The sequence below is a fragment of the Panulirus ornatus genome, chromosome 69, assembly GCF_036320965.1.
Source record: "Panulirus ornatus isolate Po-2019 chromosome 69, ASM3632096v1, whole genome shotgun sequence".
Lineage (NCBI taxonomy): Eukaryota > Metazoa > Arthropoda > Malacostraca > Decapoda > Palinuridae > Panulirus > Panulirus ornatus.
The window spans coordinates 17,726,402-17,747,402 of record NC_092292.1 but is presented as its reverse complement, the minus strand read 5'-3'; the positions used below and the strand labels follow the sequence as shown (position 1 = coordinate 17,747,402).

Sequence of the window (21,001 nt, the reverse complement as noted above, 5' to 3'; positions counted from 1 at the left end):
CATAAAATGAGATGGAACTGTAACAAAGCTCAAATAATGTTCCTTAAATCTATAAAGGAAAATATAATGAAGTAATGAAAAGGCTTATCATGCAGAAAATAAAATCTAATATATTGCATGCACATTAATGAACTCATCTATTATTATTTTTTGTATTCCACTGGCTGATGATTAAATTAACTGAACAAATTAATCTACAACCAATTCTACTGATAAGGTTAGAAATATCCACAGTGAGCAGTTAGTCAGCCTCAAATTAAGATTAGTTTGACTAGCTTTCATGAATTTACATACAGATTTATGTCAACTCTTGGCACAACTTTATCAAATGCTACAGCCAAACATTTACTATGAGAGTATCAGGCAGCAATAAAGATGGAACATAATAGTAAAATCAACAAAACTGTGGTAATTTATATAAGAACCAACAGAAGGCAACATATAATACTACGGCACATATTAACACCATAAGTTTTCCTAAAGTTTGGTTTTACCATTGAAATTTACTCGATTTAAGACACTGCAGAAAAAATTTCTCAAAGAGATTAAATACTATCCAACATTACTAAACAAATGAAGATATTCTATATTAAAAGACAGGTTTTTCACTTCCCTCAAAATTCATAAATACTTTCCTTGTCTCTTCTTTTTCCCCTTTCATTAACCTCTCTACATTTCAATTAAAGCCTGGCTTTGATGTAGACCTTTGTCTCTGACAGGAGCCTCCAACGTACAAAAAAAAAGTAATCACTTTCATAAAAACATCCATCAGTATTGAGTTAATCATGCTTCAAGCATGCATCTCTTGGCAGTGGTGACCTGGATCCCAATAAAGATAATTTCTACCACAGCTACAATGAGCACAAATCCATAGTCACCATCTCCCTCATCAACATTCAAGTGATGAAACGCCTGAAGTAAAATTCACTTAACTGTACTGTAGATACCTATGCATTATATAGTTGCAGAAATAATTGGGTATTTACATATAATTCATGCAATTGATATGGTTGCAAGTGCTAAATTGTACTTCCATACATCAACCATACACAATAAAGTACCTAGAATCTATTTCATAATAAAAATATACTATCATTTCTAATCTTATTCAATTCTTATACATAGGAAATATTTTGTAATGCAAAACATCATTCTTTCTTAAGTAGGGTTTAAAGTGAATACAATTAACATTTTCGTGTCACTGTACATGTCTGTGAATTACTGTCTTGATATTCACAGGCCCTTCGTAACACCCAATAAAAAAATATGTAATGAGCACATGTTCAAATCTGATATCCACTAAAGAAACCTACTGCATTTTACTAAGTATGAAAAATGCAGCAGGATGCACTAAATATTCCAACCATAAAAGTCAAAGTTATTGATGAGGTTCAGTGCTCTAAAAGAAAGTCTCAATGGTAGATAAAAAAAATTCATACACAACTGAGCAACGTTTAACTCATAAATGAGAATGGGAGGAATATGACTGAACATATATTACAGTTGCTCAATCACATGAAAGAAAGCACACAATACATGAAAGAAATGTAATGCACAGGCATATAAAATTCAAAGATAAATTATTGTAATGGTTCATCTGGACTTTGCTGTCCATGGAAGCACTACCACAGAAGAAGCATTCTTTCTCCCTCTGAGCATTCATTACTTTGGCTACATTTACGCTCACACATACTTTAGATCCCACATTGCCCTTCAAATATTACAAATTCAATTTTCTATGCCATTTTTTCCTCAAATTCTACATTTAACATCTTCCATTATTCCATTTTGTCTCTTGTGAATATTACCAGTCACATCCCATACTCTTCCCACATTCTTACTCCTTAGTACTAGCTACTGTCAACATCATTGTGTACATAATTTCCGGACCAGGCAAGAATTTACCACAAAATGTTTTGGTCAATGCTAATAAGTCCTCAGAACTTTGATGGTAGCCAAAATATGTAAACAAGCACCACCATACAATGGATACAGGAATATATTTCTGTCATATCTATAAATTATGTTTTGCAAAAGTAAAAGTATGTACAACTAATCTGCTAAAAACAATGTCATATCAAAACTAATGCAATTACTGATTTTTCACCCAACTTTGGCAGTTTAAAATACCTTTAGTTACCCAGAAAGCACATGATCTTCCTTGTAGGTTCAAAGAAAAGAAAAATGAACCATATATGAATTAATGCAATTCTATTTGATAGAAGTACGAGTTCAACTTATTATTTACAGTTATGTGCCATGCCAAATATGAGGTTAAGAAATGGAGCCCCACAACACAACTGCAAAGAGAGGTAATTCATCATTTTTCCTTCCCATTCACAAAAACATACACGAATACATTCACACACAGAATCGCTTCAAGAAAAATCTGCATACAGAATAGGCAGACTAGCAGAATGCAGTAAACAAAAGAAAACCTGTTGGGAAACCTACCTGCTAGGATTTGCTTGTGGTCTTCATTAACAACAGGCAGCACCATCAAAGCAGCAAATGCAGCAGTCATTTCATAAATGACCAGCCTGAATTTTACTAGTTTTTCCCAGTTTCAGTGAACAGATGATCAGGAAGCTACCCATAAACCAGAAATGCAAATATGATGATAATATCAATAATAAAGATTAAAATTAGTGAGCAAACTGAAAGGAATTACCACCATGAAACCATGAAAAACTATACAGTAATCTATATATCTGAAGAAAATTGTGGATATGTTCTCAATACTGATGGCCAGTACTAAGATGATACAGAATCTGATACTGATCTGAAATACATAGAGATGTCACTTAGTAAACCAATGAACAGCTGCCATCATCAGAAACTATGCCAAGGCTTTTAGTCACCATTTGCACATGAAAACAAGGCTAATCCAGTAATAATAAACTAGTCTTAGGAAGAAAATACTATGAAACCATTGGTTTTGTCAATATAAAACTATCACTTCTCCTTATGCTTAAAGCCTTAACTACTGCTTATGATGTCTAATATTTGTACACTGCTCACCAGATTCAATAAAACATTGGAGATATAAAAACTCATAATGCATGTTAACTACAATTGCTTCTGAATCCTAGTTTTCATATCCAGTTCATGTGCAAGTGAAAATAAAAGAAATCAGTATTGCATCTATTCCCAGTAACAAGATTCCTGGCTCATCAAGTATCTAAAGCTAGTTATCATATTACCTAAAGCATCTTAAGATTAGCTGGTACATTTACACTGTACTGGATAACAACAGATCAACAACAATATTCAAAACATGACCTAATACTTTATTGTACTAATACCCAACCCTACGAAAGAAAAATTCATAAAAATAGTTTGCTTATATTTGCCGCTGAGCATTATATCAAAGCACAATTGTTGTACAAAGCCTCTCAAACTTAAAATTGAACTTGTTCATGCAAGGAATTTTCTTAAATATTACTTAAAAAATCAGCGTAAATCTCAGAGACGCAAAGCATTTTAAGTGATTAATTGCTTTACTTTTTAAAAATGCACCTACTATATAATATAACCAGCCTGCATAAAACAAAGTTTTCAAAACCTCATAAATTGTAGTACCTTTTTTACTCATTGGAAAAACCTGAATGACTTAAGCCTTACAAAGAAAACTATCATACCGCACAAGAAATTTCTATAGTAATGTAAAAAGAGGAAAACAAATATGAGTGTAAAAATGTGAGATATTATGTTGAATGTTTTGCCAAGGATGTTTCAAAATTACTAGATTAAGTCATAAAAAATCAATAAATTTTTTGCTATCTTCTACTATCATACTAAGTTATCCTCCATGGTAAAAAAGACCTGTAGTCCAGTGTCTTCAGACATATGCCCATTTTCATACAAATCATGAAAATAAATGCCCTGCCAACCATGCACCTCACAGGATATCAAACCAGGCTCCAAGACTGTGAAAGGCTCTATGTAATACCAACTTCACTGTTCATTATATAAAATACTAAATTAAAGGTCCATATAATGTTAGTTGACACTATTTAGAACACCAGTTGGCCTTGGTCACCCATGGAAGCACTACTCAGAGAGAATTAACAGCTTGTCCTCTTTCCCACTGAAGATGCTTTCCTTTGGCCACATTCTCGCTATGGCACCACTGAAAGTCTGCCACATTCTCTTACACTCTATGATATACTTTAAACAACGGTCTTTCCATTTCTCAGCAATGTATTGCTTCTCCTTCCTGTATGTCTTTTCATTTTTCCTTACTTCTATTTCCCCCCCCCCCCCCCCTTGACTATACTTGCTGAGGCAACCCTTCCTTTCCCACATTTTGAGGTCTTACTACAAGAACACAGTACCTACTTTACTGACACCACCTCCAAACTAGCACATATGATTTTTCTGAGATATTTCACAAGCACATATGATTTTACTGAGATATTTCAAGTGTTTTTGTGGATCTCCATTGCTAAATGTTAAGGTTATGATCATAATCTAAACTGCCTGGGCAAGGTTTTAACATGTACCACCTTGTTGAGAGTGGAAAAGGGCATACATGATATACTGAATCTTGAAAATATAACTTTCAAGGCTCTTGTGTGCCACGTATGAAGATAAAAAAAATACCAACATAAAATGAGGAACCCCTTCTGCCACCAGCACCATTACATATTATGCTTAAATAAGCCTATTACGTACATAGTATGCAAATGAAATCACTATGGAAATAATATTGAACAACTTATTTATACGCAACCTCAATACCAAATGGAATGATCATAGTGTTAAAATTCAAGAGATGCGAGTACAGCAGAACTCTGCTTGACGCAGTAGTGTACAAAGACCAACAATATGACAAGACTGCCCTCCTCAGGATTCAAACTTGAGTATAGCCCATGCATAACTCATTGTCAGCAATGCTAAACACATAACCACGTTAGCCTATACTTTACAGTTAATTAGTAATCTGAACATCTCAAAGCCTTCTTCAGTTTTCATATAAAAAAAAAGATATGTCACTAATATTCAACAAACACTGCCAAAACATCAAGTTCAAACTCAGACATCACCATGGAAGGTTTTGCAAGCATTTTTCAAGATTTTGTACGTGTAAAAAGCAGTGAGGATGCTGCCTTGTATCATCTGACTTTTAGTTAGTTCAATGCTAAAGTTTCCTGGGGACTGAGTTTTAGTGAAAGTTTTGTAAAGTCAAAGAACAGAGTGGAAGGCCTGATACTTGAAAATCATTAAGATTTTCAGGAAGCAGCAGTACACCTTATCATCAACACAGCCACTATCCACTTTGGAAGCAGATAATAAGACAATACATGTGTGATAGCAACATTCAATCATTTGGTACTGTTCACTATAGTGAGATTAAGAGGTACACCACCATAGGTAAAAGTACACTGCAAAAGTCCATATTATCTTTCAATTTTTCTATCATCATCTGAGAACAGTCTCTACTCCCATTTACATGGGATGGTTGAAGCAGATACACGCATGCACCCTTTTTTTTTTTTTTTTTTGTCGCTGTCTCCCGCGTTTGCGAGGTAGCGCAAGGAAACAGACGAAAGAAATGGCCCAACCCACCCCCATACACATGTATATACATACGTCCACACACGCAAATATACATACCTACACAGCTTTCCATGGTTTACCCCAGACGCTTCACATGCCTTGATTCAATCCACTGACAGCATGTCAGCCCCGGTATACCACATCGCTCCAATTCACTCTATTCCTTGCCCTCCTTTCACCCTCCTGCATGTTCAGGCCCCGATCACACAAAATCTTTTTCACTCCATCTTTCCACCTCCAATTTGGTCTCCCTCTTCTCCTCGTTCCCTCCACCTCCGACACATATATCCTCTTGGTCAATCTTTCCTCACTCCTTCTCTCCATGTGCCCAAACCATTTCAAAACACCCTCTTCTGCTCTCTCAACCACGCTCTTTTTATTTCCACACATCTCTCTTACCCTTACGTTACTTACTCGATCAAACCACCTCACACCACACATTGTCCTCAAACATCTCATTTCCAGCACATCCATCCTCCTGCGCACAACTCTATCCATAGCCCACGCCTCGCAACCATACAACATTGTTGGAACCACTATTCCTTCAAACATACCCATTTTTGCTTTCCGAGATAATGTTCTCGACTTCCACACATTCTTCAAGGCTCCCAGGATTTTCGCCCCCTCCCCCACCCTATGATCCACTTCCGCTTCCATGGTTCCATCCGCTGCCAGCTCCACTCCCAGATATCTAAAACACTTCACTTCCTCCAGTTTTTCTCCATTCAAACTCATGCACCTTTTATGGTGATTAATTTTGCAGGATCCCAGCTCTGACGGCTAATGGGAGGGAGGACTAGAAATCCCAGTTTGACAAAGAGGATACATGCATCAAAGGTGGAGGGAACAAGGAGAAGTGGGAGACCAAATTGAAGGTGGAAGGATGGAGTGAAAATATTTGGAGCGATCGGAGCCTGAACATGCAGGAGGGTGTAAGGCATGCAAGGAATAGAGTGAATTGGAACGATGTGGTATACCAGGGTCGACGTGCTGTCAATGGATTGAACCAGGGCATGTGAAGCGTCTGGGGTAAACCATGGAAAGTTCTGTGGGGCCTGGATGTGGAAAGGGAGCTGTGGTTTCGGTGCATTATTACATGACAGCTAGAGACTGAGTGTGAACGAATGGGGCCTTTGTTGTCTTTTCCTAGCGCTACCTCGCACACATGAGGGGGGAGGGGGTTGTTATTCCATGAGTGGCGGGGTGGTGATGGGAATAAATAAAGGCAGACAGTATGAATTATGTACATGTGTGTATATATATGTATATGTCTGCGTGTGTATATATATGTGCACATTGAGATGTATAGGTATGTATATTTGCGTGTGTGGACGTGTATGTATATACATGTGTATGTGGGTGGGTTGGGCCATTCTTTCGTCTGTTTCCTTGCAATACCTCACTATATATTTGTGAACTGATAGTAAGGAAAAGGTTATGGAACATCAACCCATGAACTACTGACAGCCTTTTATCATTATAATCTCCTCCTTCCAATGTGATAGCGATTTGCATTATCAAATCACATTACACTTTAGAAATCTTAAAACTATAATTCACTGTAGTAAAACCATTTCCCAGTACTATTCAGGGGCATTAGCATTAGTGGACTCATCTGTTTTAGGCTAGCTTCCATTCTAAGAGTCACCTTTTCACATCAAGGCCAACATTTATGACAAAAAAAATGCATTTTCAAAATTAAGGCATGTCATCATTAATTCAGCTGGAGCTGGGACTAAAAAGGGAGTACCCTTCCATGTGTAATGCACCAAAACCACAGCTCCCTATCCACATCTAGCCCCCACAGACCTTCCCATACACATACATTTAAATATATGTACACATACCTATACATACACATATATACACATGTACATATCCATTCTTGCTCACCATCATCCATATCCAACACCACCCTGCCCCACAGAAAAAAGAATGATAAATACATTCTCCCCTTCTCCCAACACCTAATAATTGCCACCCCCCCGTGTCAGCAAGGTAGCGCCAAGAAACACGAAAAAGGCCACATCCACTTACATCCATACACGAGTTGTCACATGTAAGGCACCTGATCCACAGCTCCCTCTCCATATCTAGGCCCCACAAACCTTTACCCTGGACATTTCTTATTCCCTGGTTCAGTCCACTGACAGCACGTTGACCTTAGTATGCCACATTGTTCCAAATCATTCTATTCCATGCATGCCTTTCACCCTCTCTCATGCTCAAAATCTTTTTCATTCCATCCTTCCATCTTGCTCTCAAATAATCTTCATTATAATCAGCCACAATCATAAGTTGGCATCTTCATGCACAAAACAATGACAGGCTCTACGAAGATGACAATCTAGCCTAGTACTGGAATACAACAATGGTATTTTTACATTGTGAATGTAAAGCAATATGATTTTAGATAAATAACTGGCATTGCTATGGTAATAAGATTAATTTACTTCCACTAATTTCTAATCTTATGCATCAGTAGAAAGAACTGGATAGCACACAGGGATGTGAGCAAAGAAAATCATATCCAAACACTCATCAATATCTATATCTTTCTTGCCTCTTTAATTCCATGTCTTCTACTTTTGAGCTTCCCTATAATCTGCTATTGTTTCTTTGACCTAAACATCTATATATACATCTACATTTTTTGCAACCTTTTCTGCTATCAAAGCAGGATGACATATGCAAAAGCTTCCCAAGGGCATTTTGTTTCATGATCACAACCACATCTTCAAGCGTAAGAGATCCCAGAGCAATAATCGGAACCTTTGAAGAAAAACTCTGCTTATTGGTTTGGTCATCAAATAAAGCAATAATTGCATTTCTTTCACTTAAATATAATCTAAACATACTTGCCTAAATATAATCAAGTTGCATCACCCACACATTCCTTCTTCCTTACTTTATTAACAAAATCCCTAAAGTTTCTCTTTGTACCTATTCAGTTCTTACCAATTTCAAAATTCTACAAATCATTTTAAAGTCATTCATCTGTCTTGCCTACACTCTGCTATCTTACTTTTGATATGGAGTAAACCATCAATGCTAAAATAAAATTTAAATCCAACATTTGTTAAACATTAAGCAGCTTGTAAATATATATACTACTTTTTGTATGCCAAAATTTCCATCTTTTTGGCTTTCAGAATCTTCATATATGTCTTTTTAGCTTTCAAATCAACCTCATACATTCAGTAAATGATTTGCTGATAATTTCATGTGATTAATATCTTTGATACAAGAGATATTCCAATCTTTCAATCAGAATACCATAGCATAAATATACATACTGCATACTGCTGAAAATTTTTTTACATACCTAAGTGAATGAAAATATGCAACTCACATGATTTCTTCATGAGGTATGATTAGGTAGTCTACCAGAAAAGAAATATTATGTTGCATATTCTCGCATTCACATAAAGAGGGTTTCTCCTGAGCATAATTCTTCACTAAGAATCCTTTTCAAGATTATCCATAAAATCAAGAGGAGGCATTTCAAGAGGTGCTAGGTCAGGAACACTTGGGGGATCTGGAGAGAACTCACTCAGTGGTGAGAAAACAAAAGGAGAGCAGCTTGAGTCAGCCATAGCTCGCATCCGCCGCCTCTCACTTTCATAATGCTCACACTTGGTCTGCAACTCCCGAACCTATAAAAGATACATGAAGTTAATACAATTTTGAATAAGGTGACAAAATCTAAGTAAAACACTGAAGTAGAACATTGTATCACACAGTATATAATTAACAATCCACTGAAGTAGAAAGTATATTACCAAATAACTGCTGTTTCCTAATGACATAGCTTTGGTAGCAGACATGAGAAACTCCAGAAATTGATGTCTGACCTTAGGATAGTGTGTGAAATGAAAAGCAGAGAGATAAAGAGAACAAATGTAATAACAAAAGTAATGAATTAAGGTATAACAAGAGGGAAAACAAGTAGGCTTGAGTCCCAGTTTGAATGATATGGGCATGCATGAAGTGGAGTGCTTTAGATACCTAGGACAGCACATGGCAGCAGATGGATTCATGGGAGCAAAAGTGAATCATAGTGTGGATGTGAGGACTAAGGTCCCATGTGTACTAAGGAACATAAGCATGGAGAGGTCAGTGTTTGTCATGGCAAAGATGGGTATTCCTGATGGTTCAGGAGTCCCAGAAGTGTTGTATGTGACCTTGGACCCTAAATGCAAGAAAGATAAAGAGATGCACATGTCAGAAATGAAGTACTTGTGGACAATATGTAGTGTTAGGCAGGTTGACTGCTTAAAAAATGGCATTTAAGAATGAGGCATAGTAGCAGGTTCAGTCAAAGTAAGAAAGCTGACCAGGGTTTGCTGATATGGTTGTTTTATGGAAACATGGAATAGTCAGGAGAGCATGGCTGTGGAAGGTGTAGTCCACTTTCATTGTATTACACAAGACAACTGGAGAAATGTGGGCAAATGTTCATCTGTTCCTGGTGCTCACTCACTGAGGTGGGAAATGCAAACAAGTATGAAAAAAATTCAGTTAACACCTGGCTAAGGTTCAGCTTGGATCATGAAGGAAGGTGTTACAAAAAAGTTAACCTAGAAAAAGAAAAATGATACTTTGCAATATTGCAAGCTGGGTATTTGGAGCATCTGGCTTCTTATGCTAGCTGAGAAGGACTGATTTTTGCATATCACTAGCTAATGATGCCAGAGTGGAACTACTTACCCCCATGCTGCTCAGATATCCAGCTTTTGTCTTACAATGTTAAGGTATAAAAGAGTGGCTAATTAAACATTCTTGGTTGGCCATGTAACAAAATTAGAAAAGCATAATGTTTCCAATTTGGGTGGTAAATACAGTAGTTAAAATTTGCATCAAGAAAAAGTATCGATTAGTTGAATGCAAGCCACTTGTACAACCCCTGTGCAATCAAAAAATTCCTATCACCTAAGAACAAAAAAAAAAAAAAAACATGAAACAGGTTATCATCCATATAGGATGCTAAGGACTTTGCATTCACTAAAAATGCAGGAGTTTTGAAAGGCATTTCTTCCTATAGCTATTCCTAAGTATTCCAAACATCTCTTTAAACCCATTTCTTCTTGAAAGATACCAGAGTAATTAGGACTGAAACCCAAATTCTGTGCAGCCAACAATAAAAGTTGATCAAAATGAAAGACACATGAACCTGCTTCCATGGTGTAGTAATTAGCATTACTGACCATGAGTCACCATGGACTGGGTTCAAATCCTGAGGACAGTAGTTGACACACATCCAACCAAGGTGTTCAACCTCTCCTTGGGGCTGGCTGATAAACAGGTAACTGGCTTAGGCTGAGGCGTATGTGTCCTTACACAAATGGGAGTAAAGACTTGGTAAATACATACAAGCTTAAGAGGTGAAGAAACACATGTGCAGAACTATCTCCCCATAACACACAAACATTAATCACAGGGGAGTTTACTGCAAGATAGATGCACTGAGGGATCAAAAACAATGCTTTGTAATAACCAAACTGTTTAAGAAAGAAATAACATTACACCTTACTTTAAATAAATGAAAACTTTATGTGAAGACAAAATTTTTCCAAATCTCCAAGCACTAAAAACAACAAAACCTGTACCTACTTGGTTCTTCAATAAGATGTTTTCTTTTTCCGTAGAGGAAAGATCTGTCATCAGCTGAGTTATGAGATCAGCTTGATGATCACGTAGTGTTCGGAGTTCTTCGACAATCACCAGCAAATCCTTCTCCTTCTTATATCCAATACTTAATTTTCTAGTCTTTGTCTCATCTTGTGCTACTTTCTCTGTAGATGTTGCAGTTCCTTTAATTTTTACTACTGCTTCCTCTGTTTCTTTTAATGTGTCCTTCATATTACTGACAATCTCCCCTTCATTTCCATGTACATTCTCTTTATGTTTACTTTCATGCCCTTTCCCCTCTTCAGTGGGACTTTCCTCTGGCATCAGAAGACTAAGCAGTGAATCAAATTTTTCAGTATTCCTGAAATATAGGGCAGACATACTGTATAAGGTACACTGAAAATGCAAAAAACAAGTATGTAATATACATAAAAAGTTATCCACAGGATAGAGTGAACTGGAGCCATTTGGTATGCAGGGGCAACATGCTGTCAATGGACTGAACCAAGGAATATGAAGTAGACAGAAGAAAAACCATGAAAAGGTCAATAGGGCCAGATTATGTATAGGGGGCTGTGGTTTCAGTGCATTACACATGACAGTTAATGAATGGATTTGAACAAATGAGGCCTTTTTCTGCCTCTGTTCCTGACACTACATCAATAACGTATGAAACATGAAAATGAGTGTAGTGCAGCTTTGGAGTTATGGGAAAATATGACCAAGTTTTTTTCAGTTTTTATCTGCAAATCTATAAGACTATCATACTGGTTATTGCTGTTCTCTTTCAGTCTGTTGTGTTTTCTCTTGGATAACACTTAATTCTCTTGGACAACACTGAGTTCTCTTTGTCTAAATGTTCCACCATTTTGGCTTAGTTCTTATCATTATGAACACGTCAGAGCACTGAAGGTGCCTAGCCAAAGTCTCCCACCTAAACCAAATGAGTTCTACAACACTGCAAGTTTTAGTGTAAGAAATGATGCATCAACTCTCATACCTATAAAAAAAATGTTTGACATAAGAATGGCAATTGCCACAGGTTCACAATAAAAATATTCTTTATAAACAATTCCTACTAACTTAATCATCTCTATTGACAGAGCCTGGGCCTTTCTCCCAACATGTGGGTAGTTGGAGGTCAGTTCCCGACTTCCAGAGCCTGACCCTACCCCACTGCTGCCACCTGCGCTCCCCATCTTCAAACGCTGGTTCTCCATAGCTTTGACATATTTTTCAAGTTGCTTGCTGCGGAACCTGAAAGCAATCAAAAACTGAATCCCTTGAACACTAGAAATGAAGTACTATATTTTCTGCCACACCAGATGCACTGATATGTGTAAGATACACCCTTACTTAGCAGGAAATGTCTAGGAAAATACAAAGCTAAACCAGTGTCATACAAGATGCAAAGTGATCTTTGAGACTTTTTTCACAAAAAATCTGCATCTTATATGTTGAGAAATATGGTAATATATATTTATATATATATATATATATATATATATATATATATATATATATGGATTTGTATGTAGCATGTATGGATCTGGAGAAGGCATATGATAGAGTTGATAGAGATGCTCTGTGGAAGGTACTAAGAATTTATGGTGTGGGAGGAAAGTTGTTAGAAGCAGTGAAAAGTTTTTATCGAGGATGTAAGGCATGTGTATGTGTAGGAAGAGAGGAAAGTGATTGGTTCTCAGTGAATGTAGGTTTGCGGCAGGGGTGTGTGATGTCTCCATGGTTGTTTAATTTGTTTATGGATGGGGTTGTTAGGGAGGTGAATGCAAGCGTTTTGGAAAGAGGGGCAAGTATGCAGTCTGTTGGGGATGAGAGAGCTTGGGAAGTGAGTCAGTTGTTGTTCGCTGATGATACAGCGCTGGTGGCTGATTCATGTGAGAAACTGCAGAAGCTGGTGACTGAGTTTGGTAAGTGTGTGAAAGAAGAAAGTTAAGAGTAAATGTGAAAAGAGCAAGGTTATTAGGTACAGTAGGATTGAGGGTCAAGTCAATTGGGAGGTAAGTTTGAATGGAGAAAAACTGGAGGAAGTAAAGTGTTTTAGATATCTGGGAGTGGATCTGGCAGCGGATGGAACTATGGAAGCGGAAGTGAATCATAGGGTGGGGGAGGGGGTGAAAATCCTGGGAGCCTTGAAGAATGTGTGGAAGTTGAGAACATTAACTCCGAAAGCAAAAATGGGTATGTTTGAAGGAATAGTGGTTCCAACAATGTTGTATGGTTGCGAGGCGTGGGCTATGGATAGAGTTGTGCGCAGGAGGGTGGATTTGCTGGAAATGAGATGTTTGAGGACAATATGTAGTGTGAGGCGGTTTGATCGAGTAAGTAATGTAAGGGTAAGAGAGATGTGTGGAAATAAGAAGAGTGTGGTTAAGAGAGCAGAAGAGGGTGTTTTGAAATGGTTTGGGCACATGGAGAGAATGAGTGAGGAAAGATTGACCAAGAGGATATATGTGTCAGAGGTGGAGGGAACGAGGAGAAGTGGGAGACCAAATTGGAGGTGGAAAGATGGAGTGAAAAAGATTTTGAGTGATCGGGGCCTGAACATGCAGGAGGGTGAAAGGCGGGCAAGGAATAGAGTGAAGTGGATCAATGTGGTATACCGGGGTCGACGTGCTGTCAATGGATTGAACCAGGGCATGTGAAGCGTCTGGGGTAAACCATGGAAAGTTCTGTGGGGCCTGGATGTGGAAAGGGAGCTGTGGTTTCGGGCATTATTGCATGACAGCTAGAGACTGAGTGTGAATGAATGGGGCCTTTGTTGTCTTTTCCTAGTGCTACCTCGCACACATGAGGAGGGAGGGGGATGTTATTCCATATGTGGTGAGGTGGCAACAGGAATGAATAAAGACAGACAGTGTGAATTGTGTGCATGTGTATATATGTATATGTCTGTGTGTGTATATATATGTGTACATTGAGATGTATGGGTATGTATATTTGCGTGTGGGGACGTGTATGTATATACATGTGTATGGGGGTGGGTTGGGCTGTTTCTTTCGTCTGTTTCCTTGCGCTACCTCGCAAACGCGGGAGACAGCGACAAAGCAAAATAAATAAATATAAATAATATATATACATGTATATATATATATATATATATATATATATATATATATATATATATATATATATATATATATATATATATATTCATATTACTATATTTTTGATGAGGCTGTAATTTCATCAGATGATGAAAGACAGCACAGTCTCATCAAGGAACTTATCCTTCAAACAAACCAATTCATTCTGTCCCTGTTCCTGAGTGTAGCACAGCCCTTGAGCTAAAGAAGCCCAAAGATCACTGAGAAAAAGGTCATGAGGTTATGTACTAGACAGAAACAATACACATACATCTATGCAATAATGTATTTTCACTTTTATGATTACAGATAACAAAATAATACTGTATCAACACAGTTAATAGCACAATTGGAATGTTGCTATAAAAACAGTGATATGATCTATAATCAATAAAAGATTACCATATCTACCTTGACTTCAAAAATATGACAAGTTTTTACCTGAGGAGCTCCTGTTGACGGAGATGATAATTGTGTTGTAGAGTTATGCTCTGTCGAGCCAAAGGAGTAGAAGTTAAAGCAAGAGATGCAATCAACAACTTAGCTGCCCGACCATGACACTCCGCTGCTTCTTCCAACCGTCCGCCACGTCGGCACGACTCAGCACGACGCTGCTCCCGATGTGCCTAATACAATATATATCAAGTTTATTTATTCCTACATGCTTGATGAAGGAACAATGGAGCTAGATATCATTTAAGTTTTGATATATCACTTTAATTAATTGTGAAGACAGTGATGCCTAATTCATTCCAGCTGGAGGCAAACTTTAAGCAAATGAGTGCTGCACATTCTGACAAAAAGGTAATAAGTAAGCATTGATACATGTGCTTAGTTGAATGTGACCACACAGATGAAAAGAACTTACTAATCAGGGAGTGCCATGCCACAGTGACTGGAAACCTGATCTAAAAGAACTGTCTATAACCCTGTGAGAGACACTACTGTGTCATACTTTCCTGAGGAAGACAAGCATTGAAACATTCAAAATTAAATTAAATCAAATCCTCATGTCTCACTGCTATCTTATTACCAAACTTTAAGCAGCTTACAAAAACTTCTAGATAAAGAACAGCCCCATAAATGCATACTGCTGTAACACATGCACCTTTATATGAGCAGTGAGACACCCTTTAAAAGCATATCATTAAAGTATATGCCAGCTAATTTCCGAGTTTCACCAGCTTTAGCCCCCACACTTTCCCTGATCTTCGCATCCCATCCACATCACATCGTTATTAATGCAGGATAAAAACACAGCATTCCAAAACATGCAGTGCTAATCTTTATCACTGATACTAAATGTAAGGATTCCATTAGTATACATTTCTTCCAAATCCATACATTAACAATCGTGCAACACTAAACCAAAATTTTACCACTGATTTTAAAGCTAACCCTGGTTAAAGTGTTGCAGGTTCCAGTGCATCTGACCTAAAGTTGTATTTATCTGTAACAATATCATTTTACCTACTTCCAAGTATACCTTTTGTAATAAAAGCTTTTCTGTCTTTTCAAGATATAACTCCCAGAGAAATACATGCCTTAACATAACATTTCAACAAATACTATTAATACATAATCAGCTCAAGTGAAACGTTCTTCCCAGCATAACCTTCAAAGTAATGGTAAAATACATGTCACCAGAAAATACTACCTATTCAGTAGTAGCCATTAGCTGTAATTTCTTTTTCAGATATTTAGATACTTTAAAGTATCATTCTAATTCTAATTCCAAAAAGTCTGTCGGTAAAGCTTCCCTTGAAAATGGAGAATATCAACTTACCGATCACAAAACCCACTGATCACCTGACAAAAAAAAAGCTTTGTGACTTGCTTGCTGGCCACGTTGACACCACACTAGCAATAAATAGGTAAAGCAGATATGTGTAACTCATGGTTACAATAGTGTGTTTATGACTCCCATAACTACAGACGTATGCACAACCCACCGCCTCGCTGCAGCTCCGGAGTAAACAGAGGCCTTTCTCTCACCCTAACAATATCCTCATTATCATTAACGACATGGTTTTAGGATGATTTACTTGCCTGATTTAAGGGAGAATTGTCCATTCCCAACACTCCCAACCCATATTTACGACAACATTCAGGGATCGATAGTCTGCACAGATGTTCTCTGAAACCTTTTACAACACTGGAATGCTGTTCAGGAGCGACATAGGGTGGCGAGATCCTCTCTTGCTCCTGCCCAAACAATGTGGTTTTAACGGAGGAAAACACATAATCATTAATGATGACTTGACAATCTTTTTCCATCATAAAGTACCTGAACTCCCTACATATACTTATATTCAAATGAATTATAAAGAAGTGGCTAATAAGTTGGGGACAGACAGTATCGGTCAGGAATCGCGAAAGATAAACCTAACTAAAGTGAGTTTGTTTATTGAAGAACCAGCTGATCGTGCCCTTGAACGAGCGTAATCTTATCCTTGTGTAGGGCCATGGCACAAGATAATTTCGCATCACTTTTAATACAAATTAGGTTATTCAGTATTACAGAGTTGGCAGATAAAAAACCGTATGCATAGTATTTACCAGTAACTTTTTTCTTTTAACTTTCCTTGATTTCCTTCAATATATATATACACACAAATTTTATTTCATTGTAAATCTATTATCCTCATCTCTATTATCATGTATACGTGAATCAAGGCCACACATTCTTACCTCATTCACACACAACCCCAGTTATTAGCCAATGAGTTAACAAATACTTCAACAAGGCTGAGTGATCAAGAAGCCAGAGATAGTTGCATCCAAGTTAATCAAAAAACGTCGTCTTCGTGATATCATTCGCTTCCGAAGTGGTCATTTCCACCTCCAAATTCAAACCCCCACCATTAGATCCCAAAAGGCTGAAACTAAGCCAATATATATAAGGGATTTAAGATGGGATCCTTGAGCTTCTTCGTCCTTTTATCAATGCCCTGAGAAATAAAACTGCTCCATGAAAGTACTTCAACAATTCTAATACTGACCTCAGCGTTGACGATGGCTCTCCCAACTACATCGCTTTTCAGATCACCCTAAATATCCTCCTTCTCGTAGCCATACACACGAGCCTTGCTTCCAGCCCTGTTCCATCATCTACTGTCTTACCTGCTCCAGGTTCTTAACTCCACCAAGTTCCCTTTGGTATATCTTTGAACGATAATCAAGAAGAAACATGCCAGCACCAATATCAAACCCACAAGTTAATGGCTCTACATTCTTTCTTTTTTTTCGTGCGTGCCAAATAACTTGCACTTTTTATCTCAGAACCCAAGAACTTTCATTCTTCCCAAAATCGCCTAAGCCTGCTACAAAGTCCATCAAATTGCTTCGTAAGTTAGTTTCTTATCTTCATCGAAAGAATGTTATAACTTCCCCTGACGTCTGATTTCAGAATATTCATAAATACAAGTGACAGCGGACTTCAGATTATGAGAGAGTAGAGGAAAAAGAACAAAAGACTACCAAAGAAAAGGTATCGTCAATCATCGACATAGCAGTAATTTCGTCGCAAGCCCTTTTTAGGCAACGCTGAATTTCTCTGCATCTAGAATTTACTGGACAATTAATAGTAATGAAACAGAGAGCCAACTTTTAAGTAAATTCAATATAACAGGATTAACAAAAATGTAAAAATATATTGTTGAAACAAAGATTACCCAGAAAGACGAGAGACCAGCGATTAAAAATACATCACCAAAGTACGGGTAACGACACTAACACCATCTATTGAGCTGCGAAAAGATTAAATCTTCAGAAACCACAATAAATGTAAGCTTTCCTTTCTTTTTTTTTTTTTTAATTTTCCAAAAGAAGGAACAGAGAAGGGGGCCAGGTGAGGGTATTCCCTCAAAGGCCCAGTCCTCTGTTCTTCACGCTACCTCGCTATCGCGGGAAATGGCGAATAGTATGAAAGAAAAAAAAAAAAAAAAAAAAAAAAAATATATATATATATATATATATATATATATATATATATATATATATATATATTTTTTAATAATATTTATATAATATTTTCCTGTCTTTCTAGAGAAGGCTTCATAATTGTAATTGTTTGCAAAACATTTTATCTTGTATGTATGTTAAGGTAACAGGCAATTGTGTGGGACCCACACTTGTGAACAATATAGGCCAAACAAGCAAGATCATAAGCTATAAAATCTGAACTGCTCGCATGATATTAGACCCGTGGTACAAAATTGGACTGGTATAAATCTAAAGAATTCAAGAATACGTTCTGAGGCCTATAGATCCTTGAGAACTGTTGAAGATTATCTGGGAAAAATGAATTACTGGAAACAAGACTTACTAGCGAAGTCAGGGGCAAATGCTATTTATTATCACCAAATCGAGTTGTTATGACCATTCGTACCTTACCAACCTGGGAACAGGTTTCATACCACTAATAAAATTCAAGTTTTTTCTACTTAATCACTAAACCCAAAACCTTTTTAACAGTCTATAAGAATACCCATCAACTTCGGTATATGAAAATCTTCTTAAACATTAAAATAGATACACGAATTACCATCACAAAATGTAATGATTTTCACAGATTTCGATGGCCTATCTACGGTATGGCAGGTGCCCCGGGCGCCACTTAAATGCTCTCAATTGCCGATAGATATTTAGTAAAGATGATGCAGAGAAATATTTTTAAATTGACTCCATTTAACAAGTGACGTGTCATTAAGAGGACTAAACAATTTTGATCAAATAAGTCTTGGCCTAACTCTTCAACAGTTTATGATTACACTGTATATATTTTCATATACATCCATTCTATGTACATTTTTAAGCAAGCCAGTGCTATCCATAGGTGCTATTTCCCCTAGATATGCCCCTGACAGACCTGTACCATTGAAAGGTTTGGGTAAAACGAAGCCATGCTAAGATCCTTCCTTGACATCCAGAGATTTCTGGCGATAACTAACGCGAACGCCGGTCACAAAGTGCTGTAATCACCAATATACTTCACACGACGGTGTTCGTGTGATTACTGAAGACCTAGTAAGCGAGAGCCACCTTGCGACCGCTTGGGCAACTTGGTTCCGAAACAAATGCTCGTACTTTTGCCTCAGAAAATTTCATTAATTGGTCATGTTTTGAAAAAATTATTAAAATTCCAATAATATAGTCTTTACTGTTGTCAAAGTACAATGTCCTGGTGTGAGACCCTCACAACACGACCCCTTTCTTGAAAGGTACCCCAGCACCCATTTTCTATTGCCTCCTACATATGTCCGTCCGTACTACTTTCAGAATCAGGAAATGATGTATGTGTGTGTGTGTGTGTGTGTGTGTGTGTGTGTGCTTTGAAGGAAAGAGACATCGATAAATTAAAAATTCCGTAAAAGGAAAGATCTCTGAGATGTACTTGGGATGAGATATAGATATGAGAAACTTTGAAAAGAGTATTGTGGGCAAGGTGAAAGACCATCCAAAAGTTTTCCTTGCGTTCATCTGAGATAGCTAATACGGATAAAGTTTTTAAAGGGAAAATGTCTTGAGGATGAGCGGGAAATATATGAGCAAAATGATTTAAAAAGTGTTTTCAAAGTGAACACTATTACCCCACCACTAGCAAGTCTTGAAAGGTGTAAAAACTGTCAGAAATGACATAATCAGGCCATCAAAACGACCTTTATCAGGCTCACCGTCCTGAGGTAGTAATCCTATATATGCAAAGGTGCAGGTTAGGTTACTAGGAATACTTCTAAGAATGGATGAGGACAAAAGTAGTGCCAATTTCAAAGAAAAATATTTAGGAAATAACATTGAACTAAAGACCATTCTCCTTACCAAGTGTCAAAAGTTAAATTCTGGAGAACATAATCAGAAGCAGATTGATTACTACTTGCTAGAGAGATACTATCTAACTGGGACACATCACATATTCAGGGAAAAGTCATGCTGACGTCTGTGACAGGGCGAGTTCCCTCTTAAATCAAGGAAATTGATGGACTACCCAATAGCCTGACACAGTTCCATATCAGAGGTTGATTAAGTAGCTAGATCTACAGACGGGGAGAGGGAGTAGGCTCCTTCAGTGAACAGAAAATCTGGATTAAGGAAGGAAATGATATATGTCAGAGGAGCATTCTGATAATGGGTTAGGATTACTATTTCTTCATTGGGTACACTTACAGAGTAAGTAAAGGTCATAAGAAGCTTTTTGGAAAGTATTAAAAGCAGTACCATTGTAATGTAGGTTGGTGCATGATTGGAATAGAATGACAAAACTGTGACTGCCAATAATACACAAATGTTTCTATAAAACTACTTGATGGTAAAGAAAATCAAAGAAATTTGGCCATACAATTGTAAAACTCCCTCCTTCTATTATACAGATGTGTAATTATATCACTACTGATTATCCCCAGTCTTGCCTCTCCCAACTCTTGCTTGTTGCTTGAAACAGATCGTCTTAAATGTTTTAGAATTGCTTTGTCACAATTAAAGAAGATTAAATTTAAAACAGCATAGTTACAATGTTCAATAAAGCAATCATTCAGTGTCAGGACAAAAAAGTGGTGGTTGTTAGAAATTCAAAATTCTACTATTAACAAGTTTTATCCTTCCAGTAAATGAATTGGTTCCCTAATTTGTAAGCTAAGTTATAGCAAGATACTAATTATGAGTGCTGTTCTGCAGAGGATAGTTTTGATCAGCCTAAGTTTCCA

The 21,001-nt window shown here is 37.2% G+C and overlaps 1 protein-coding gene across 3 annotated transcripts; it reads right to left on the bottom strand.

The window, feature by feature from the left end:
• Positions 1 to 521: 521 nt before the first annotated feature.
• Positions 522 to 19,303, bottom strand: LOC139747623 (uncharacterized). Of its 3 annotated transcripts, none has more exons than XM_071660107.1 (5): positions 19,171 to 19,303; positions 14,742 to 14,926; positions 12,277 to 12,450; positions 11,176 to 11,554; positions 522 to 9,218 (listed from the first exon to the last, which is right to left on the bottom strand). In XM_071660107.1, exons 1-5 carry the CDS (start codon positions 19,225 to 19,227, stop codon positions 9,021 to 9,023), a joined length of 993 nt encoding a protein of 330 aa, XP_071516208.1. In that variant the 5' UTR covers positions 19,228 to 19,303; the 3' UTR covers positions 522 to 9,020. The 3 variants fall into 3 exon arrangements, with proteins under 3 accessions (XP_071516208.1, XP_071516210.1, XP_071516207.1); XM_071660109.1 differs by having other exon boundaries at positions 19,177 to 19,301; XM_071660106.1 differs by lacking the exon at positions 19,171 to 19,303 and adding an exon at positions 16,350 to 16,655.
• Between the last annotated feature and the right edge of the window lie 1,698 nt (positions 19,304 to 21,001).

Excerpts from the sequence above, each read along its gene's own strand:
- LOC139747623 (XM_071660106.1), bottom strand. The coding sequence starts at position 16,580 with ATGATGGAAAAAGATTGTCAAGTCATCATTAATGATTATGTGTTTTCC. Across the intron at positions 14,927-16,349 it reads ACAATTCTCCCTTAAATCAG|GCACATCGGGAGCAGCGTCG; the intron begins GCAAGTAAATCA and ends ATATTGTATTAG. Across the intron at positions 11,555-12,276 it reads CTGTCAATAGAGATGATTAA|GAATACTGAAAAATTTGATT; the intron begins GTTAGTAGGAAT and ends CCTATATTTCAG.